Source organism: Myxocyprinus asiaticus, chromosome 19, assembly GCF_019703515.2.
Source record: "Myxocyprinus asiaticus isolate MX2 ecotype Aquarium Trade chromosome 19, UBuf_Myxa_2, whole genome shotgun sequence".
Classification (NCBI taxonomy): Eukaryota; Metazoa; Chordata; class Actinopteri; order Cypriniformes; family Catostomidae; genus Myxocyprinus; species Myxocyprinus asiaticus.
Window position 1 is genome coordinate 43873884 of NC_059362.1, and position 24894 is coordinate 43898777.

The window sequence follows — 24894 nt, forward strand, 5'->3', positions numbered from 1 at the left end:
TTTCAAAATGCTAATGTGCTATGAATTATAGGTTTTTTCTGGTGTGTTGGATTTCTTTGTATTAAATCAGTTGGTTGCCTGTTCTATAAAGTGTTGGTTAAGAGAGGTGATTTATTTTATTTTTTAAAGATGCAATGCGTAATAGTGAGCTGCTTTCGAAAATCAAAGGATAACATAACTGTGTGATTACGTTCATATAAATGCAGGCGATATTTTAATAGGCCTATGAGGGGCTCTCTACATTGCATTCTGGGAAATGCAGTTTTAAAACAGCCGTGTTTACATGAGGTGCCACAGCGACACTTTGTGGTATATTGTAGTATTGTATGGATTTCTGCTATTTTGTTTATTCGTGTTTTTACATTATACCCTTCTTAAATCTTTCCATCCATTTTCTTATTTATCTATATACTTTACCTTATTTATTTTTTACAGCCTATTGTCTCTTTCGGTAATATAAGTAGCTACTGCATAAGCATTGGCAAGATAAAATTGTATACGTTGACAATCACGCCAAGACATCCGTGTGGACTCTGACTTTAGTGTACACTAGGTGGAGCTCTTGCTTCATATGATACATTTTAATACATCATAGTCTGTATATTTAAAAATGCACTCTTTACTTTATGCATTTCCCCTTGTTGGTTTCATATTTTGTTAAATTAAAACAAGTGCGTTATTTATCCAAGAAGGCTAAAGTGACGTGCACATGGGCTCATTTCGAAAAAAACCTTAGGAAAGCATATTGTGGCAGCAGTAATTACGTTTTTGTGTCACGTGAGCCATCACCACTCGTGCATTTAATTTATATAACGGTTGCAGATGGTTATTTCCTGTTTTGTTAGTTCTACTTGAAGTAGGCCTATCTGTTTTAGTTCATGAATAATGTAGTAAAAAATAAACACTGATGTCTTGAATAGGCAAAAAGTAGGCCTACACATGCATGTCAAACTTAAAAGATTATCTCTTGCATTAGAAATCACTAAACTATATTTTGAAGAAAAATACAGAAGTAGTGATAATGATTAATATAATAACAATTATACATATATGCACTTCTTACATTTGTATGTCTCCTTTTAATTTCATATTTAGTCATCTAAGACAAGTATAGAGGAATACATATGAGTTAATTTTGAGGACAACAACCTCAGAAATGTATTTTGTTGTTTGTTTGCGTCTGTTTCGTACTTGCTGATTCTTTTGAAAATAATGCAAATTAACTGCAAAATAATTATAAAGGACTGATAAATAACTTAAGTCTGTCTATTTGTATTTATTTATTTATTTATTTGGTTGCTGTGTTGGAGAACGCTATCCGGATGTTGGGGACAAACACGTGTTTGTGATAGTGACGTTCCGTTATGCGACAACAGCAAACAATGTTCATTTTGCTGCAACACAAAAACTCGTTTTACGTAGCCTTTGCGTCTTGCGCCGTGACAGTGAACGGGGCTTAAGGGGCCGTTCACACCGAACACGTTTTGCCTCCGTCTGCGCTGTTTTTAAATCGTGTTTCTATGTAAACATGTGCTAGACGGACGTCTTTTTTTCAGCGTCTCGCGCAGGAAGACGCCGTGTCAGGTTAAATTACGTCAGCTTTTTAAAAGCGTCTCGAGACACTTGCGTTCTGTTCCATGCATGACGTTCCGTCTAGCGTGTTTTAGGACAAGAACGCGGTAGGGTCTGAACGGCCGCTTTTAGGACTTTTAAAAACGCGCCCTGACATCTCCGTCTGTTTTTGACCGCAAAACGCCTCCTTTGTGAACACCCCCTCAATAGATGCGCGTCATCGCGTCCTGCCCATAGCACCGCGATCAGCTGAGAGCGCGCAGCGGAGCAGTGAATCTCTTTCGGGTGTTTTTTAATATCTGAATCACTGTACTGAGATCAGCTGAACTTTTCCAGACACATCTGGAACATCTGAGCTCAGTGACTGAACTGCTGTCACATTGTTGGAAACGGACAAAAGCACTTCTGAATTCATCTGAAATATAATATCCCCATCCGGAGTTGTTTCTGTTTCTACTGCAGAAAGCAAGAAGGATAAAGTTCGTATGAAGGATATGGGCAGATATGGAAATGTTGCGTTTTGCGCGTTGGTTTTCTTCTACTGTTCATTCATTACAGGTAAAAGTCGTCATTACATCCATCTATCTATCTGTCTTTTTATCTTCGCAATCAATACTAAATGGTTTCTTTTCATTTGTGTCCAATTGTGCTGTATTTTGCAGCCTTCTCGGGTTTGTGCCACGCGTATTAGGCCGTTTGAGTACTTCAAGTCATGAAAACAATGGTTGGGTCTTAAAAACTAGTGATATGCATACACTGAATTTTATTTTATTTTATTTTTTGTGGTGAAGTAAATATAGCAAAAAAAGATTATGTACTTTCTACACTGAATAAGTAAGTTTAAGCTTGAACATGAAAATATTAAGTAAATTCTACATTCAAACATGAATGCTCTTGCTTATAAGTAAATATTATTTATGACTGATATTTATCTTTACAATGTGTCATCATGTATCAGTCCTAAAGCAGAAAACCTTGTCATATTTATTTGCTAATTTGAGTAAATTTCACTAGTAAATATAATAAGTATATTTTACTTAACTTTTCGAAGCTGGTGTTTCCAGCATGCACTGGTCTCAAATAATTAACGAGATTGCATTGTGTCACTGTTTGCAATTTGTTTTACACAATTTTTATAGTTAAATTTGTCGTTATGTTTGGGAACTTCTTGTTCTGTGAAGTCTGCAGTTCATTTTCTACTCAAAATTAACCGTTCATGATCAAAAAAATGATCTGTTGATTGTCACCGTCATCGTGCTTTGTCCACCAAGTGTTGAAGAGTGCGTGCTCTGGGTTATTACTGCCAGATATGGTGATGTTGTCTAATCCAGGGTTTTCCAAACTGGAGTCCAGCTGGGGACCCCCAGGGTGCCGCCAAATCATTTTAGAGAAAAAAAGCTAAATTAAAAAACAAAACAGAACAACAACAACATTGTAAAAAAGTTGACAACATTAACCTCCTGAGACCCGAGCGTGACTGCTGTGTGCATTTTCCATTACCCTTATTAATTTATAACTAGGAGCATCTAATAAACAAGCAAAAAAATAAAAAAATAAATAATGTCCACATATGTGGACAGTGAGACTACATTTTGAAATGTTAAATAACACTAAGCTATAGAAAGTCCATTTTTTTTCATCAAATTTTTCATTATGTTTCCAGCAGTGTTGTGTGTTCAAGTTTTTGAGACGTTACAGACATCACATCAGAAATTAGCATAATTAATTCTGATTCAAATTAATGTCCACCATCATCCAATCACTGCCATCCATTTTAAAATAAAATGATACATTATAAATTCTGAATCTATGTACTGATTATCATTGTCACATGTCTGCCAAACATGTTGAGTGATCCAAACATCATCTGCATCGGATTTTAGAAGCTGCATAGAGAGATATAGGATGCTCCCTTGTTCCCTATTTAGGGAATAACTTAACCTCCAGTGTGCTGTCTGTCTGCACTGGTCTCAGAACAGTTAGAAATGCACCTTATTTTCATCCTAACTCCATATAAAGCCTCTGAAAGCAACATTTTCCAGCTTTTGGATGCATCCATTAATTCTCAATGTGAAAATACACAGTTAATACAGGAATGCATTTACTAATGTTCATGAATAGAATCGTATTGCACAGAGATAACAAAATTAAACATAACAAAATGTATATTAAAATGAAGTGAAATGACCCACAGATGTGTTAATGTTTAAAGTTATTCAAAATAACTCACATTATTCTACTCTTGAGGAAATGCGGTGCCAGTGTACACATATGTGGACATATATTTATCAGGGCGCTAACGTGTGAAAAATGAACAGATTTTTTAAAGAGGCATATCAAACGAAACTAGAGACTCTACTCTTTACAACCAAACAGATTTCAATGAAAATATTCAAAGATATTTCTTACCAGAGGCACTTTTGTTGGAGCTGTGTCCGTAGGAGCGCTTCAAGGAAGTCGACGGCATGTTGTTGTGTCACGTGACTCGGTGCGGCAAAAGTTTAACTTTAAATGACAGTCTAGAGTCTTGTGAACAGTATTCAGTCTGTTTTTATTCATTTAAATTATGTGTTGCATATAGCGAAGCCAAAATACAACGTCCACGCATATGGACACAGGGTCAAACGAGGTAAAAACAAAATGACGTTATTTGAAGTTATTACCATTTCATTCTGAAACCATGAGTTTAGTTACAATTATTTTATTCTATTAACAACCATAGTTTTAAACCATTAGAAAAAAACAAAACAAAAAAACTGATCTTATTTGTAAGAAATAAGGGTTGTACTTTTCTCTTTAAAGCTGCTTTAAAACAATATTTATTGTGAAAAGTGCTATACAAGTAGATTTGAATTGAATTGAAAATGTTTCTCTTTACATTTAAACATCTTGCATTACTACAATAGAAAAAATACACATTCACACATTCACACTGTCGAATTAATTAAAAAATATGTATTTATATATCCATATATAGGTAAATGCATCATAGTACAGTGGCACAATAAAAGTCAGTTATTTATTTTGATTATTTTATTTAAATTTTGCAAACAACATGTTTTTATAATATCATATTGACTATTTTTCTCACACAGGGGGTCCCTCGCAAGGGGATCGCCATATATTGGGGTCCTTAGCATCAAAAAGTTTGAAAACCCCTGGTCTAATCAACGACATAACATGCATTAAAACTCCCTGTGGGAGCTGTCCAAGTGTCATGTGGTAGCCAACATAAATAAATAAGTGTTTGTAAGTAAAGTTTAAATGATGACATACCATAATATATTCATGAATATTTTCATAATAAGTTCATTTAAGCACCATGTATATCATGTCACAGTATTTACTAACTTGTTTAAGTTCAGTTTACTCACTCTTTTTAATCAAGAATATGGCATGGAGTTAAATAGATTTTAATTTAATTTTATACCATTATTATTTACCTAGAAAAACTGTGCAAAAACTTGCAAAATAGAAATTAAGCTCACTAGGACCTTCGTGAGTTAATGGATGCCCAAAAATGCTGCATGCACTTATGATGGGCAAAAATGCTGTCTTGGTAGGCAGCTCACTAGGTTTTGAGACAGACTATGTGGTAAAAAGACTCTGCTCTCCTTCAGATCTATAATTATAGCCTGACACTGAATACAGAACAGTAAGACTAAAATAACGTTGGTGTTTTGTCTTGCAATATATGGCATTTCCATGACAATCAGTGGTTTCGCTTTTGCGTTTTAGTTGAGGCCAGTTTAAATTTTGCTGCCACAAAGAGATCTGTTTCTATTAAAACTAAATAGCCTACTTTTGAACAAGGAACATAGGCAGAAATGTGCAGAACATAACTTTCAATTGTTCCAGAGTGAAAACTTTATTTTTAAATGTAAATAGAAAGGTTATTATTTTGTTCCATCCATTTCATATTTTCTATTATTTCTATACTGATGAATTCTCCTCACCTGAAAAATTGGTTCGCTCATTTCTACTTATTTTGGTGAGGCAGCTCACTTATTTTGAGCTTGTTTATCCAGACCTGGTCACTTGTTTCTCTTGCGAGGTCTGGCAACACTCGACTAGTATATTCAGGAGCATCATGCACCTATTTTCTTTTGAAGGAGCACCAAGGTCAGCCTAAAATTTAGACATGTAAATAAAGATTTTTGCCACAGACATTCTTTTTATATGCAATAATAATTTAATTTACTATCGAAGGTAAAAATCTGTTTTTGGAATTTCAGGTGATCCATTAAAAATCCTCGTGACTCAAATATCTAAGGGGGCACATGCCCCCTCAGTCTAAATGGGCATGACGCCTCTGAGAATATTTGAAAAAGTACGATAATAACCATTCTTTTATTTCGTTATAACCGGTTACCATTTGGAAAAGAGAATGTGGAACGCAGGAGCTGAAATGAAAAAATACAGTTTCTGCTCAGAACGAACCGAAAATCCCTATAAATCCCTGATTTTTATCATGTTGATTGTGTTCTGTTTTATAGGTCCTTTTAATGTAATGCTATAAGTTAAATTAAAAAGTTTTCTGAGGCCTGTATGAGTGCGAGATTGTTTGGGACTTTAGTTAACAATCACAGTTTATTTTTAGAATGTTTCTGTTACATTTAATCTTATAACTGACGTTCTGTTTCTTTTATTTCCATCTCACTGTCTTCTGGGATCTTGCAGCGTTTTAACTGCTTTTTTTTATAGCTTCTGCTAAAACTTTTCTAAAAAGGCTACGCAGAAATGCATTTCATCTTTAACTGTAAGAGTATGTTTTTTTTCCCCAGAGGAAAACATTTTCTTTTGCTGAATCATGTTCTGAATCACCAAAAATATCCTTTAGAATCACGTCCTCTCCCCAGTGCTGATATTATATTCGTATTGCATTCGGGTTACAGCAGCAGAGACGTTGGAGCTCATGAGGTTTGTGGTGCAGGGGCGGCAGTAGCTCTGAAAAAGGGGCATTACTGAGGAGATCAGCCAAAAGAACTATTGTTAAGTGGCAGGGCGCGGTGCAGAGAATCCTGAACAAACTCCCTCGGGACTCTTGAGTACTGACTCATAAACACGAGTGTGTGTGTGTGTGTGTGTGTGTGTGTGTGTGTGTGTGTGTGTGTGAGAGAGAGAGAGAGATGAAACATGGAATCCTATAATAGACTGATGTTAAAGGAAGTCTTGTGTATGTGTGTATGTACATGTATAACTCTCATTTAGTTCAGTGGGTCAATGACATGTCCAGATCTGTTAAGTGATTAATAAATACATTAAAAGTGCAATTCACACAAAACGATTACTTGCATACACCTCTACTATGATGGACATGCTTTCAATTTCTGTGTTCAAAGTCATTTTTATATTTTCTGGGGCTTAAAGTCCAAAATGTCTCAGTAGTGAAACCATCTGGAGACAGTAAAAATAAAATCTCATTAAAAGCTAAAACGTTTGGTCCAAGTTGTTTTTGAATAATCTTTTATTATTATTTCTTAAAAAATATGCAGTGAAACATATGACAAAAAAAATAAAAAATAAAATAAAATAACCCACACAAAACCATTTAGACCATAATGACTGCTATTATATATATAAATCCCATCAATGGATTTTTTCTTCCCTGAAGGCACAGGCATATTCCAGGATGACAATTCCAAGATTCATCGGGCTCAAATTGCGAAAGAGTGGTTCAGGGAGCATGATGAATCATGTTGTTTTATATATATATATATATCAGATATTTTGACCTTTTTATGAAGAAGCCCATTTTGTCCAGGTCAAATGGAGTAACCCTAAGAAAATTTCTTGAAATTCTTGACAAATGTTGTTTTTTTTTTACCTTGAAATAATTATATATATTCAAAAACTTTTTTGAAGTTGTATACTCTTGTGTGCATTCAAGGTAACACCACTTGACATTTTTAAAACATTTTCTTTTATTTATTTTTTTACAAAAATGCTATAAATTATTTTTCAAATTTGTATGAACAACATGCACACAAAGATTACAACTTGACACATATTTGAAACTAGATTTTTAAAAGATTTCTAACCTTTCTTCACCTCGGACAACCTTAATTGTCAATGACTCATCTATCAGACAGGTATAAAGTTTGTGTATAAAGCTGACATATTCCTTTAGATACACTGCCTGGCCAAAAAAAAAGTTGCATACTCTAATATTTCGTTGGAACGCCTTTAGCTTTGATTACGGCATGCATTCTTCATGGCATTGTTTCAACAACCTTATGCAACGTCACAACATTTATTTCCGTCCAGAGTTGCATTAATTTTTGGCCGAGATCTTGTATTGATGACGGGGGAGTCAAACCACTCCATAAAGTCTTCTCCAGCACATCCCAAAGACTTTCAATGAGGTTAAGATCAGGACTCTGTGGTGGCCAATTGATGTGTGAAAATTATTCCTCATGCTCCCTGAACCACTCTTTCGCAGTTTGAGCCCGATGAATCTTGGAATTGTCATCCTGAAATATGCCTGTGCCTTCAGGGAAGAAAAAATCCATTGATGGGATAACCTGGCCATTTAGTGCATTCAGGTGACTTCATTTTATTGCCGCATAACTTTGCTGAGCCTAGACCTGACCAACTGAAGCAACCACAGATCATAACACTGCCTCTAGAGGCTTGTACAGTGGGCACCATGCATGATGGGTGCATCTCTTCATGCGCTTCCCTTTTTACCCTGATGCGCCCATCGCTTTGGAACAGGGTAAATCTGGACTCATCAGACCACATTACCTTTATCCATTGCTCCACGATCTTTATACTCCCTAGCAAATTGCAGTGTTTTTTTCCGATTAGCCTCACTAATATGTGGCTTTCTTGTGGCCACACAGCTGTATGGTCCCAATCCTTTAAATTCTCATTGCATTGTGCATGTGGAAATGCTCTTACTTTCACTATTAAACATAGCTTTAGGTTACTCACGTAACCCCAGTTCACTGATAACAGGAGTGAGGTATCTCTCTATAGGAATTCGCATCAGGCGTATCCGACACTGGAAGCAATGACACCAAGTCTGTCAGCTGACAGACCAATCACAGCAGTGATAAGGGAGCCCCACCTCCCTATATAAGACACCGCCACATGTCTCTGCTTCATTCTCCGCATATCTCTTCTCCATGCGACTGCAAGGAGGGAAGTGTGGTGAGATAATTCACTCCTTTTATCAGAGAACCGGGGTTACTTGAGTAACCTAAAGTTCTCTTTCTAACATTTGTTCGGTATCTCACTATGGGATATAGCCAACTCCCGTGCAGATATGCTGTCTGAAGCAGACCATCAACCGTCTTGTAGTGTCCAATGTACACCCACCTAATCAATTTGCAAAGAATGAATAGGGGGAAAAACAAAATAACACACTTGTGCTGCACTGTGTTATTGTTGATTTGTGTGTAAGTATATATATATATATATATATATATATATATATATATATATATATATATATATATATATATATATTTACACATTGGCAGATTGACTGCCCACACCAAGGACTGAATGAGCCAGTGACAGCTCTGTAACATCCAGTCTGTAAAATCGGACAAAAGTCTGATTCGATGCCCAATTTGCAGCCGCACAAATGTCCTGGACTGAAATGCCCTTAAACAGCACCCACAAGGTAGCCATGCCTCTGGTAGAATGAGCTCTCAAGCCCTCTGGAGGTCGCAACCCCAGATTATTATAACTTAATATAAGAGCTTCCACTACCCAATGAGTCGTGATATGGGTCTGCCTTTACGAGAATCAGCCAAAGAAACAATTTTTTGATTTGTTTTAAGAGTCACTCTCGACAAATCCACCGCAAAGCTCATACAAGAATGATGTACTGACAAAGCATGGAGTTCACTAACTCGCTTCATGGTCATCAGAGCCAGTAACAAAGCTGCCTTTAGCGAAAGTAGCTTAAATTCCATACTTTCAACTGGCTCCAAGGGAGGCTGAGAAAGTGCGTTCAGAAGAACTGACAGATCCCATGAAGGAACTAGCGGTTTTGACACCCTGTTCAAATGCCGAGCGCCCCTCATAAACCTGCATACAAGCAGGTGTTGACCTATTGTACTCAAGTCAATTCCCACATGAAAGGCCAATATGGCAGCGAGATAAACCTTGACAGTAGAAAAGGCCCTGCCTTTATCCAAAAGTTCCTGAAGAAAACACAAAACGTGTGCCACAGAACATAAAAATGGTACAATGTGTCTGTTTGCACACAACTGCTCAAACACACTCATGCAGCCCTCATGCTCTGAATCATTTCAGTCACCCTCTGGGGTAAACCTGTGACACTCAAATTTAGCCTCTTATGGGCCAAGTCCAAGGAGCTACTCGGTCCAGGTCGGGGTGAAATATTTCCCCCTGTGCTTGCGACAGCAAGTCCCTGCACAGTGGGAGGGGCCAAGGTTGGCCGTACAAAAGTTGTATTGTTTCTGCCAGCCACAGTTTCCCCGGCCAGTATGGTGTGATCAGAATGACTGAGCGACCATATTCTCTTACTCTTCTTAGAGTTGGAATGATTAAACTCAGTGGGGGAATCTTGTAAAGCAGCACGTATGGCCATGGATACGCTGGAGCATCCACACCCATAGGAGCACTGTCTCTCACCAGAGAGTAGAACAGAGGGCAATGAGAGTTTTTGTGCGATGCGAAGTGATCTACGGCAGCTCACCCATATCTCTCCCACAGCTGACTCACCACCTGAGGGTGAAGCTTCAACTCTACGTACAGAGGATTCGACAAGAGATCCACCTCCGTATTTGTCGCTCGCAATGAAAGCACACACCGCTCCAAACAATCAGCTTTTGTGCCAAGCTGTGAAGTCGCTGTGAATGTGCATCCCCTTGTCTGTTTATGTATACCTATTGTCGTCTTGTCCGATCTGACTAGGACATGGTGGCTTTGAAGGAACAGTGCAAAGTGCTTTAATGTTAGAAACGCTGTCGTGGGCCAAACCCCACTCACTATTCCGCCTTCTAACACTGTGCCCCAACCTTTGAGTGACGCATCTGTCATCACCACTTTCCTCAGAAAGACCGCCCCCAAAGGGAATCCCTCATGAAGGAAAGCGGGGATTCTCCAGTGATGGAGAGAAAGCATCCCCTCTGACATCACTGTCACCCTGCAATTTAAGTGACGGTGAGGACACAAGTGCTGCGCTGCTATCCAGTGATGAAACTCTCTCATTCGCAATAGTCCCAATGGAATGACTGATGCCGTCGAGGCCATCAGACCCAGTAGGCGTAGACACAGTCTGAATGAGACTTTTTTCCCTCTCTGAAAAAGGGACAAACTGCTGCGAATTGATATGATGCACTCCTCTGACAGAAACGCTCAATACAGATCGGAGTTTAATCTGAGACCCAGATATATTATTTACTGTGAGGGCACCAGACAGCTCTTTGTCTTGTTTATTTTAAAACCTAAGTTCTCTAAATGAGACACCAGTGCTCTCGTATCTATCTCTGCTTGCTGCCACGACGGAGCATAGAGCAGTAGATCGTCTTGGTATGCAGACACACTGAGACCCATTAATCTCAGCGGCATTAGCGCTGCTTCCACACACTTGCTGAACACTCTCGGTGATAATGACAGTCCGAAAGGCACCGTCAAAAATTCGTAGGCTACTCCCTGATAAGCAAACCTTAGGAATTTTCTGTGTGATGGGTAAACACCAATGTGAAAATATGCATCTTTCAGATCGACTGATGTAAACCAGTCTCTGGGACGAACAAATTGGGAGAGCATTTTGTGCATGAGCATTTTGAATTTGGTGTTTGTTGAGGTTCCGCAAATCCAGAATGGGACGAAGACCTCCCCCTCTCTTGGGGATGACGAAATACCTGGAGTAAAAACCCTTATAACCACCCTTATAGCCACCCATTTGCTCAGCAAATTAGCTATTTCTTCCTCCAAAATCTGAGCGGACTCCCCCTCCGCTGTTGATATTAACACCTTGTTGAAGAGAGGTGGTTTTACAGTGAATTGCAGGTGATAACCCCGTTCTATTATAGATATTGTGATTGTTTCTGCGTGAGCAGAGAGGGGCCCGCTGTAGCTCTCGCTCACCGATGGTGCTGTGGCACCATCTAGCAGCGGAGCTGGGGATTGCAGCTCTAAATTGGACATTATTTGGGAGATTTTTGTGTTTATTTTCACACATTGCTGTGCCCTCGGCCCACTGTCTGTATGCACATAGAATAGTTTTATTTTTGTAACACAACATGTTTTTGTGCAAACTGTCCTCCTTTCTCTTTTCTGACCCCGTGGGTGGAGAATGGAAATGCAAACTGAGAGGCAATGGGGGAACTGGTGCCAGGACTCTCCTTAAACTCTTTTTGTAAGAGCTGTGCAACACAAAACTTTTCGACTCCCCTGCCAAGTCCTGTTGGTTGGAGGGGGGAAAAACAAACTCTCTTCTTAAGGAAGGAGTGGAACAGAGACTCTGCGAGTGCTGTTCACCCACTCCAAGTCCCGTACCAGAACACTGGTTAGGTCGCCCAACTTTTCTTGTTCCCCTGAGGGTTAGACGGGCGTTTCCCGTTTGGCAGCCGGCGCTGCAAAAGAAGCCTTACTTCTCGGCAGGGGCTGTTTCAGCTGTGCCCCTCCCTGCACTGACTGCTGGGGCAGGCCTGGTCTGGGTCCTGAATCCAGATTGCCCACCTCTAAAATGGCTTGGGAACCCAGAATGTGATCGCTGCAGAGCTCGAGGAGTGACTTTTCAGGGAAGGCAAGATTCAAATGCCTCCCCATCTTTCTTCCTTGAATCGCACTGCTGCTGCATCGTAGAAACCATAGCTCCAAAAAAGGGATTTCAGTTCCACCGGGGGGTCCAGGAAGTCCAGCCAAAGAGCCAGTTTGCCCACGACGGTGAGACCAATGTTGCGGCCGTAGCTCTGAACGACTCCTCTTGACATGTGCAGGTTGAGATCCACAATGATGCAGATCTCTTCCCACAAAGCCGCATCCAGCGCCCTGGCGTCAATTTGCCACCCCATCTCCTCCATCGGCTCGGCCTGATACGCTGTGAGGAGTGAGGTGGCATTAAGAGCCGTTACGGCTAAGGCTGAAGATCGGTAGATCTTCTGATAAATGGAGGCCGATAATCTCTCCGTCCATCCCGGCAATGAAGGGGGAGCGGACCGATGCCTCAACCGGAGGGGGGCTGGATATCCCTAGATCATCCATCCCATGCACATCCAGCCTAGAGAAACCTTTAACAGGCACTCTGTGAGAAAACATCTTGTTCCAAAAACGTCGCATCTCCACAACGCACACTGGGATGGCAGGAATAAATGTTTTACTGGGGTAGCACAAAACGGCAGCCTCTCTTCACAGCAGGTCTCTCTCTGCACCCTGGCCCGCCTGCTGTGACGGCCAGTTGATGAAGAGTTCAGCTGCCACCCATCTACACATTTCAACCAGGTCCAGCTCTCCCTGGACAGGAGCATCCATCGCACTGCTCGCCCGAGAATGAGCGGGGAGAATAGCATCATACTCATTCTCCTCATGATCGTCCTCCAAAAGGCGATCATTGTCGTAATCCTCTTCCTCTTATTCCCTGTCCCCTTCCAAAAGGGCATATTCAAAGAGGGGAGGCAGATCGGTGGAAACTTTGTCCATTAAATTGCCCTAGCTGCGCTGTTCCTGCGGCTGTGGCGGGGGGTCTTTCTACGCTGGCGGCGGAGAAAAACAGGGATTCCTATTATTCGACGCCGTGACCCACACCATCCTTTCCAAAACTCACCTTACAAACCAGGAACAGTGCGTGCAACACTCAGGATTAGCAAGTGCAGCCTGTGCAAATCTGACACAGAGACAGGCGATATCAGAGCGGGTGGGAATCTATGAGCGAGATCATAGATCCATACGTGCACGGACGGGAGGGATCTTTCCCCTTCGCTCCACTACTCGGTGAGCTTGCAGTCGCCATTACAAAAACCTGAGCTCAAGAACTCAGAGTCAGTTCACCACAACGTGCCACTCATTTCTGTGTTAATCCCCAGATCTCTCCTTAATGTGATAAGACCAGCCGATCTGCCACACCACCACGACTTGCAGGAGAGGGTAGAAGCTATAACCGCTTTTAACTCTACCGAAGAAATACGTAAACCTGCCTTGACGTGCTGGTTTACGCCCAGGGAAACAATATCGACACAGCAGAAAAGTATATTCACTTTGACAGTGAATATATTAGCTAAAGAAAATAGCCGTGCTCTGCGACGTTTCTGAATGGCTCGTCTAACGAGCTGTTTAGCGATCACTCCTTGCAAGTCCTGCTGATGATAGCTTCCAATAATCTTCACGGGGAAGAGAACAAGAAGAGAAGAGACCTGTGGCGGTGTCTTATATAGGGAGGTGGGGTTCCCTTATCACTGCTGTGATTGGTCTATCTGCGAATTCCCATAGTGAGATACCAAACGAATGTTAGAAAGAGAACCGTGAGTTCCGTGAGTTCTACTTTCTATTTTTTACGATGTGACTTCAAGCGTTTTAGTGATCTCCGATCACGATCATTCAAGATTTTTGTCTGACCACATTTCTTCTGCAAAGCTGACGGTTCACCACTATCCTTCCAGGTTTTAATAATGCGCTGAACAGTTCTTAATCCAATTCCAGTGATTTCAGCAATCTCCTTAGTTGTTTTCTTTGCTTGAAGCAGGCCAATAATTTTCCCCTTCTGAAACACTGTAACATCTTTTCCACGACCACGGGATATGTCTTCTGACATGGTTGTTTACGAAATGAGAAGCTACACACTGCATCAGTTAGGGTTAAAAGAATTGTTGCCAGCTGAAACATATTAATCACTGCAATAATGATCCAATCATAGGCTCTTAAGTATCTGCTTATTTAAATCCAAAAGGAAACTTTTTTTTTTTTTGGCCAGGCAGTGTAGATAAATAGATAGATAGACAGACAGACAGAAATATAGATAGATGTAATAAGGCTATTTTCAGTCACTTTAGCATCTGCCAAGATGACTTTTGACACACAGTTATGAGAAAACGGTGTTTAAATTTGCAGGCTAAATCCACACTATCTCTCATTTTTAATTCATGATGCACAGATAATCCTCATCTTCATTTAAATGTGTAGTGTGCATTAAATAATATACAGTATGTTACAGACCCAAATTTACCCCACTTCTGTTTCCTGACTCATATCCGTCTCTGTCCAGGTGATCATCTCTGCGTCTCTGCAGTTCACGTGACCACGTCACCTTCAATTCACAGCTCCGTGAAGAGAAGAGATGGAGTGTCTGATGTCGACATGACCTCATCACTACAGCCAGAGTCACCCAACAGTGATCAGACACAGTCCTCTACTAACCACACAAACACCAACATCACAGATCCCACTCCTTATACACACATTTCAGCAGGTACAATGTTTATTTACTCAATGTTTTATTCCTTTGATTGACAGTGCCATCACTACAGCAAGAGTGACCCTGGTCTTGCATAGCCTGATAATTGACTACAGCATGAAATCTGGCATACATTACAGCTGACTCTGGCCAAGAATAAGCTGCAAGTGCAGAAAACACTGGAAAAATAGCGGAAAATGTGTATAGACACTGTAATCAGAACTTCTGCCCATCCAAAGTAATAAGAATAAACTATTTCACAGATATAATGCAGAAAACAAAGGAGAATTACATTTCTGTTTGCAGATATCTAGTTTAGTTGTCGACCAATATGGGTTTTTCAATGGCCAATGCCGATATCTAGAGAGCAGGATGGCCGATGAACTATATAAATACCGATAAACATAATACAATTTAACAACAGCAAGTCAGATGTACACAAAACATCTAAAGTGAAACAAACACTTATTTAATGCAATATTTACTCAAATTTGCATAAACTTGAAAAGAGACAAATCTAATGGTATTTTGGTACAGACACAAGGGAAAGTTAACACTTCTGTTAAATGGCAAAGCGAACACTGTTATCGAACGATGCTTATAATTGGAAAATGGCCAAATACTGGCTAATTAATTGACCCAGTCGATATATCCGTCTATCACTAATCTAGTTTTCTTGCTACTATGTGCCATAAACAAAACTCTGCATATCTTTCAAAAATTTGATGACATGAACATTTTATCATGTCAAAGTTTTATCATACTTTTTACATTTTACATTTTATTTATTTTAGTCATTTATTTGTCAGGGACCATGCACAAAAAACATTAATCTCACAAGAGAAGAGATGCTTTGCACCAGATTTAGCTACTAGCTAATTTCCATCTGCGGTCCCTGGGCTATAGATACTATAGATAAAAACATGCAAATGCATGTATATATACATACACACATATACATTAACAATAAAATACTCACATCGTACAAAATTAATGATGACAAGTTTGAAGTCCTAAAAGCCAATTTGTTACATTTCTGGAGAACGTATAAAAATCTACGTATAAGAATTTATTTTTGGAATTCTGCAATCTCTCCGTGCAGCATAGACATGTACGTTTAAGTCTTTGGATACAAAAAAAGCTATTGAACATTTTCACCAGTTTTGGCAAGGAAAAAAGGTACAGTTCATTGAACACACATTGACCTTTTCTGACATCATGTTGTCACCCTATATGGTGTAAGTTGTTACAATTGAAACCCCCCCCAAAAAAACAGTTGCGTATGTTTAATGTAAACATTGAGGGAACATGTTCCCCTGTCACCCCGATCACCAAATACAAAATATATTAAGAGCCTATTATAGGCTTTTCAGCAAAATGTCAAAAGTAAAACAATAATGAGGCACAAAACATTTTTTTTTTTTTTTTATAGTAACAAAAATATAAAAACATTGTTTTGACCTATAAATATTGTTATTGGTCATTTGTATGCATTTATGTAAAAGACGTGACCACCTGTTCTGACCTGACTTTCATGAAAAAATAAATTTGTCCTAAGGAGACATTTAAAACTGTCGGTAAATATCTACATTCATAACATAGATTACCCTTGCCTGAATGTATGCCAGTATGGTTTTATTGAGAGAGAGAGAGAGAGAGAGAGAGAGACTAAATGCAGTGTGAGATTTGGCATAAAAGTGTAAGAGTTTGAAGCCTTCTGACACACACACACACACACCTCAGTGTTGTTCACACATGCACACGTCACACATGCACAGACATGCACTGTGAAAAAGAACTGCTGTGACTCTCCACAAAGAAATATTTCACCAACACACAATTAACATTTTTCCTTTTTTAAAGTTTGCACCAACACGTTAGAAAACTGAATGACTGCAGGGCAACATCTTGTAGTGTGCACATGGTCTTAATCTTTATGTAGTGAAATGTTCCCTAGGACATTCATTGCCTTTAACCCAGTAATTTCATTGAACAGCAGATCTATCATATGCTGCTGTGTTTGTGTAATTACTCCAGAGTTCAGCATGGAAACATGGTAATTATGGTATAGTTCTGTTACTATAACAGATGTAGTTAAATCTAAACTAAAGCTAAAAATAACAGAGTGAAAACTAATGAACATGATGTTACAACAGAAAGGACAAATTGAAAATAAAAATGTTAAACTGTAATAACCCTGGTGTATTCATGTGTGTTTGCTGTCTTGATGCAGTCACGTCCGTTTCATCATCATGGACGGTCACTCCCTCACTCACCACAACGGAGAACATCAGTTTCTCTGGGAACATCACAGACAGCCGAAATGAGTCTGACCTTTTATCTACGAAACATCAGACAACAGTTATCACAGTAACACCTACTACACTCCTGCCATCAACAACCCATGATCCCAAAACCAAAATCTACAACACCACCTTCCTTCCGACATCCACCAGGCCACCAAACGTGACCAGCCCAGAATCAATAACTACACGAATGAGACAAAAATCTTCACCGACAACATTATCACATGCTGCTACCACCCCTGCAGTCACCACAGCGACGCCAGCGAGCAGCAGTCCCGTCCAGGCAAACGCTCACGCGGACACCCCCTCTGCACTGAATGTTGGAGACGACGGTACGTGAATACAATGTTAATTCCAAATAAATAATTTTTTACAATGCTAAAAATAATTTTCTTAATCAGTATTTGTCTTGTTTAACAGTAAAAAGCCTAAACATATTTAAAACAAGATAAACTTACTTTCAGACCAGTCACACTGTGAATTCGGCAACAGTAAGTCGAATGTTTTGCACCTGAAATTGGTCTGTGCTTACCGAAATTCAAATCACAGTCCCCAGTGGCCAGAGCTGAAAGTGTTGTTGAAAGTATGGGCACGCTTGAGCTAGTTGTACTTTAAGTTGTAAATTATGTAATACAGCAACATGAATGCATATTTCATTAACTGTACCCTATAACTAGGGTTGCCAACCGTCCCGTAAATTACAGGATCATCCCATATTTAGCGATGAAATGATGCGACCCGTATCGAATCAATACGGGATGTGATTTGTCCCATATTTAAGCTGGTCCGATGGCATCATAGCGAAATTGTTCAAGATCGTTAATTTAACCTTTTATATTAGCTGGAAATTTTGCCTACGTTGGGTAAGGGAACGTCTAAAATGTGCATGCTAAAACTGTGAAGGGTGTGGTAAGGGACTGTCTGAAAATGTCAGCCAGCCAGCACCCCCCCAGCAACTACAGAGAGTGTCCCGTATCTTACAGCTTCAAAAGTGGCAACCTTACCTATAACCCAAACCCCAACCCTAAACCTAACCGTCAATAATGGAAAAATTTCATTTTAGAGTGAAAATGCAACCTATGAATCGCACATACTATTTTTTACAATTTTTACAATTGTATGGAGCCCTTAGATGACGGGGAGGGAATTAATTTATTGACATACTGTAGTTTTGCATTTCCTCGCAATAGTTTGCATTCCCTCGTATTCCCTTTATCCATCCCTTATGAAAATTAACCATGGTTTTACTACAGCAACCATAGTTCAACTATGGTATTTGTAGTAAAACCATAGTAACCACAAAATTTACCATGGATTCACTACAGTAACATAATATCCGTAATCATATAAAATCATAATACATTAAATAATACAAAAATACAATAAAAAATGTTTGGTTTTAACTATAGTAACAACAAGGTTAAAGTTTGGTACATATACCATGGTTTTAAAACCATCGTTCTTACAAAAAAATAAATGACTACATGGTTACTGCAGGTTTACTATATTAAACCATGGTTCATTTAAAAGGGCATGTCCATCCATTCATCCATCCATCTTCTAAAGCTGCTTGTCTTATGAAGGGTTGCGGGTAGTGCTGGTAGTGCTATCCCAGCTGTCTCGGGCCGAAGGCAAAGAAACACCCTGGACAGGTGGCCAGTCCATCACAGTTAAAAGGGCATGTTGTTAGTGGAAACCATACTTGTACCACAAACTTAATTAATATTCCAGGTTCAATAGAAGTAAAGCTTAATTGACAGCATTTGTGTATTATTTGAGCTGTAAAAGTATTTAAATTGTTTTACCTGCATTACATTTGTAAAATTTGTAAAAATTTAAGTTGTAAAATTGGATATAACTTTACACAAAGGCTAGTAAGCAATTTTATCACACTAAAATCATATTTACATGTATATACTGTTGATATCTTGTGGCTATACTTTTGATATAGTGAGTATTTTAATGTTTACAGTTTGGCCCCATTCACTTCCATTGTAAGTGCCTCACTGTAACCTCGATTTTTGCTTTTTTAAACAAAAGGAGAGACGAGTCGAAATTCATTTTTGTGGCAATCAATATTATGCCACAAATGCTGTTGATTGAGCTTAACTCATATTGAACATGGAATATTCCTTTAACCGTGGTGTTACTACCATGTTTGTTTTTTGGCAACATTGTGATTATGATTTTTCAAAGCATATTTTATGTTTTCCTGTATTAGCCTATTTCTATGGTTTTAAAACAAATATCAATGTTATAATAAGGTTACTGATATATAAATGTATTTAGAGGGAATGCAAATCTTTTTCGGAAAATAATGTATCACCCTGTTCTCTAAAGGGCTCCGTACAGTTGTGCTTCTCAAGTAAAGTCTGTGGTTTAGCGGCTTCAAGCAGCACTTTTGCTTTCACTGAGGATAGAAAATTACTCAACACTGCAAACTTGTTGCAGGCTCCCAGTAAGGTCACACTGATAGACAGAAAGCCGGCTGTTTCAATAAGTGCATGATGTTTTTTGTTGTGGTATCAAACATCACATGCTTACTAATTTAGCTAAGCCCAAATGCAGCTGTGCACACGCAACAGATATATTTATAATTTGTACATCTGCCTTTTTGTTTACCATGATGGTGAGCACAACAAACTCCCACCAAGAACACTCTATAAAATGGGATCTGAATAGAGGTCTTGCAGCAGATAGTCTGATAATGGTGCGTTGGGAAAACAAAGGCGTCATTATATCTGTTGAGTAACGCAGAGCTCTGACGGACACCAGGGGCCAGGACGTCTTAACGCTAACACAACAAAAGAACAGACTGATCTTTGTGGATTTGCCAGACATGTGCGTCACTATAGAAATGTACAAACACGCAACATTTTAATATTTCCCAGGAACTGTGCAAGCATTATTTTCCCTAACAAATTGTGTCTAATTTGACCGGAGATCTGACTTAATGAAATTTACAACCGAGTTTTTTTACAAAGCACATAGACAAACATGTCATACTGCTCAACATGGCTCTTTGCATGCCAAAAATTAAGTTACTCACTCTCAATCCAAACTATAATGTTTTTTTATTTGGTGGACCATAAAAAAAGAACAACTTAAATTTAAAGGGAAAAACAAAAGAAATATGGCACATGTAGTTTTTTCATAAGCAGTTATGAATTCTGTCTTTTTTACTGTAATGTATTATCTTTAAAATGTTTCTTCCTTCCCTCTTTATTTGTTCTCTCTCTCCTGGAAATTCTAGACAATAACTCCAAAGTGTCCTCTGACCCACTCCTGGCTGGACTGGTGTCTGCGTTTGTTGTCGTCGCTGCCATTGTGTCAGTCCTCATATTCCTGAAATTCAGAAGTAGAAATGATGGTGCCGAATTTCACAGACTTCAAGATCTCCCAATGGTAGGACTTAAAGTTCTCTCTCTCTCTCATATGATTAGTTCTGGTCCTGGACAGTGATTGGTCAGTAAAGCATTCTATACACACAATATAGTAACAGCTATTACCCGAATGTACCGTGTTTATCACTGCGCAGCACCCATAGATGCAAACTGTCAGAAGCTATATCTTTTGGCTTAATGAATAAAATAATGTTTTAATAAAAAAAAATGAGGCCTTAATCATTTAATAAATCCTATCCTTGTGAATATAGTCAAGGCTTAAAGGAGTATGGAGTGGCTTGCAGAAAATGGACACTAACTCCTTACAGATATCACTGAAGTTGTGTGTTGGTGTCTTGAAATATCACACCTGTCTTTGTGACAGCAAACAAAAATGTGCTAAAAAATGTAGCCAGTCAGAGGACTATGAGGAGCATTCTGCCTGTCAATAATTTTGCATGTTTACAGGCCAGCCCATAAATGGGAATTAGGAAGCTGAGTGCGTGGTAATTGAATCCGGTCATTCAAGTTTTACGGCACATAAGTAGTTGTCAGTTGCTAGTTTGCCATTAGATTTGACTATCACTGGAAACCCTAAGCTCAAAATAAATAATTGTATTAAGTAGCGAAAAATAAACCTCCTGAGACCCCGCGTCCACATTCGTGGACATTATGTTTTGGCTTCACTATAGGCTGTTCGTAGTTTAATTTCATTTAAACTGAGTGATCTGAGTTCAGGAGACTCTAGGCTGTCATTAAAGGGTTAAACATTCGACGCATCGAGTCATGTGACAAAACAAAATGCCGCTGACCTCAGCTGAGTTTGTCTTTGGGAGAAACAGCAACTAAACTACATCTGGTAAGAAACCTCATTAAGTTTTTACATTGAAAACTGTTTGAGTCAAAAGAATAGAGGCTTTAGTTTCATCCGATATGCCATTTTAAAAATTTCATCGATTTATCACAAAACTGCACGCTGTTAAACACAACGACCACATATGTGGACTATAGGTTAATTTTCCTTTCAGAGGCTTTATATGGAGTTAGGATGAAAATAAGGTGCATTTCAAACTGTTCTGAGACCAGTGCAGACAGACAGCACACTAAATAGGGAGCAAGGGAGCATCCTATATCTCTCTATGCAGCTAAGTGCATTCACTCCTAAAATCCGGTCAAAAGTTCAGTTTCAGGCTGCAGATGATGTTTGGATCACTCAACATGTTTGGTAGACATGGAACAATGATAATCAGTACATAGATTCAGAATTTATAATGTATCATTTTATTTTAACATGGTTGGCAGTGATTGGATGATGCTGGACATTACTTTGAATCAGAATTATTTATGCTAGTTTCTGATTTAATGTCTGGAACATCTCAAAAACATGAGTAACCAACACTCCTAGAAACAAAAAAATAAAATAAAAAAAAATCTGAGCTTTCTATCTATAGCTTGGTATTAAACTATGTGGTCGGGGGCCCGGGTAGCTCAGTGGTAAAATACGCTGGCTATCACCCCTGAAGTTCTCTAGTTCGCTAGTTTGAATCCCAGGGCATGCTGAGTGACTCCAGCCAGGACTCCTAAGCAACCAAATTGGTCCGGTTGCTAGGGAGGGTAGAGTCACATGGGGTAACCTCCTCGTGGTCACTATAATATGGTTCGTTCTCGGTGGGGCGTGTGGTGAGTTGAGCGTGGTTGCCGTTGTGGATGGCGTGAAGTCTCCACACGTGCTATGCCTCCGTGGCAACGTGCTCAACAAGCCACAAGCGTGACTGCTGTGTACATTTTCCTAGTACTAGTAACTAAGATGCGCAGGTTGACGATCTCAGATGCGGAGGCAACTGGGATTCGTCCTCTGCCACCCGGACTGAGGCGAATCACTACGTGACCACGAGGACTTAAAAGCGCACTGGGAATTGGGCATTCCAAATTGCGAGAAAAAAAGGAAACTATGTGGTCTAAAAAAAAAAAAGTTTTTTGTTTTTTTTTTGCATGTTTCTTAGGTGCTACTAGTTACAAATGAAAAATGAAAAATGCACACAGCAGTCACGCTCGGGTCTCAGGAGGTTAAAACATACAAATTTGTTCAAATAAATGAACCTTGATGAGTATGTAGAACTTTCACTTTCTACTGAGTTCACAAAACAGACACCTTTTAAGTAACCTGAGATGTTTTAAGTTTAATTAACTTGTCTTTTTAAATTTAAAGTTAAGTGCCATCAAAATTTATGAGTTAGCTAACTCAATATTTCAAAGGTACACTTGTGTTATCTTGGACTTACACTGACACCTAGTGGCTTGGATGCAGCATCATTTAAAATCAATAGTTTTCAGTTTCAGATGCCATTGTAGAAATGTAGTATTTACAGTCAGCCATGATTACATTAATCAGTGTGTGAAAGTGTCAAATAACAGGACGGTTACTGAGATTAAGTGAGTATTCGTCTGGTCATGTGATTCCAACATGGCAGCCCCCATGTGAGGACCCTCTCCATGCAGAATAAAACAGCTTTACTGATTTGACTGGAGTGGTCATGATTTTATACATATATTGCAAAATCACAATTCATGTCTTTATGAGTTAAACTATTTTTTAATGAGGAACAAAATACTGAGTGCACCTTTAAGAGCAATTAATATGCAAGTGTAGTGCAAAATCAAAATCTGAAAGTTCAATTAGCTTAAAAAATTCTGCTAACTTATTAGGGTTTACAGTGTAGTTTTATGCCTCACATCCACACTGACTGTAACAGCGTTTTCCTCCTCTGAAAACAAAGACTTTCAAAAACCCTCACTAGTTCAGCATTTCAATCGAAAGCGTATTAGTAGCGAAAGTTCTACTAGAATGGCTAACATTGTCATAATAATTGCAATACCCTTTAACCAAGACAGTAATCTCAATATAGCACGGCCTCTCGTCCCTTATTTCTGAAGGTAAATTAAAAGTACTGTAATCTCTCATTGCTATAAACTGTTGACGTTTCTGTGTTTCAGGATGATATGTTGGAAGATGCTCCGCTCTCCATGTACGGCTAATGAAAAACATGGATGCATCTCACGATTTTGTCACAGATTTCTTCAAAGCGTCCAACGTTCTCTGTGTAACACAAGACAAGAAACTATTTTATGGGTCATGTGCTTCGTAGAGGCACAAATGCTCATATTGTTTCTGTTACAAGACAAAATTTAGCAAAACACTCCACTTCAGTTGTTAAATGCACCGTGGCCTTCAGTGCCTGGTTATCGGGTTCATATTCTTGCACTTTATGTGGCATTTGAGAATGGGTCACGTGCCATGGAATTATTTGATGACTGTCATGTTGCTGTTTTCTGTCTTTTTGGCAGTGTGTGTGTAAATTAATTTCTCTATGACTGTTGTCTCCAGATCTACTTTTGTTGTATATGTTTTCATCTAGTATTTTCTGCTCTGGAAAAACTCATTTTTTAATTCTGATTAACATGCTGCCTTGTTCTTGTTTTCTTAATCGAGGTTTTGATGGTTAATATTGATGTCATGGTCAAACTCACCCCATTGGTTTAGCCAGAAGTTGACATGCCAGACTGTTCAAACATGCACGTTTTGAAAGCTCTACAATGTGGTGATCTACGAATAGCACACTTATAGTTGCCTTTGTTCATTAAAGTCAGCATTAAATAAAAATTGACCCGACTTTCTTAATAGGAATTCTTGGGCTTACTGAACATGATTCATAAGTGCACATTATTCCAAAGGAAAACACACAGCAGCTTTTTTTGGAAAAGCATTTCCAAAGTTATGTATTGGATAAAAATATGAATTTGTGTTTACTTTGACATCAGATATAGTATTTTTTTATTTTTTTCATCAACCAGGCTGCCAACACACAGAATCATTATTATAATATAATATAATTATTTAAATGCTTTTCCTGTACCTGACATGCTTTAATGTAGTCAGGAAATGCTTTACAAAAATACTGAGAAATAATGACCCAAATGTAGCTACAGACTCTACACTCAACATTTTTATGAACTGATAAAATACAGTCCAATTTCCAATACTTTTCATTTGTTTGCTGAAAGTGTGATATTGTTTACTTGTGTGATAACATGTGAGAGTGGATTTGTGTAAAGCTGTTTTGTAAAACTGTTTGTTCCTGTGTCACATTTTGGATCTTTTTGATTAATAAAACATCTATACAAGGCAAAATTATTTCATTTTTGGAAAAGTGATTAACTCAAATAGGACACCACTGCAACTGCATTATTAAACGCTGCA

The 24894-nt window shown here is 38.8% G+C and overlaps 1 protein-coding gene across 1 annotated transcript; it reads left to right on the forward strand.

The window, feature by feature from the left end:
• The first annotated feature begins 1373 nt into the window (after nucleotides 1-1373).
• LOC127409727 (uncharacterized) lies at nucleotides 1374-24818 on the forward strand. Its single transcript, XM_051644488.1, has 5 exons — nucleotides 1374-2130; nucleotides 14759-14962; nucleotides 17181-17585; nucleotides 20507-20658; nucleotides 23631-24818. Exons 1-5 carry the CDS (start codon nucleotides 2058-2060, stop codon nucleotides 23670-23672), a joined length of 876 nt encoding a protein of 291 aa, XP_051500448.1. The 5' UTR covers nucleotides 1374-2057; the 3' UTR covers nucleotides 23673-24818.
• The last annotated feature ends 76 nt before the right edge of the window (nucleotides 24819-24894 follow it).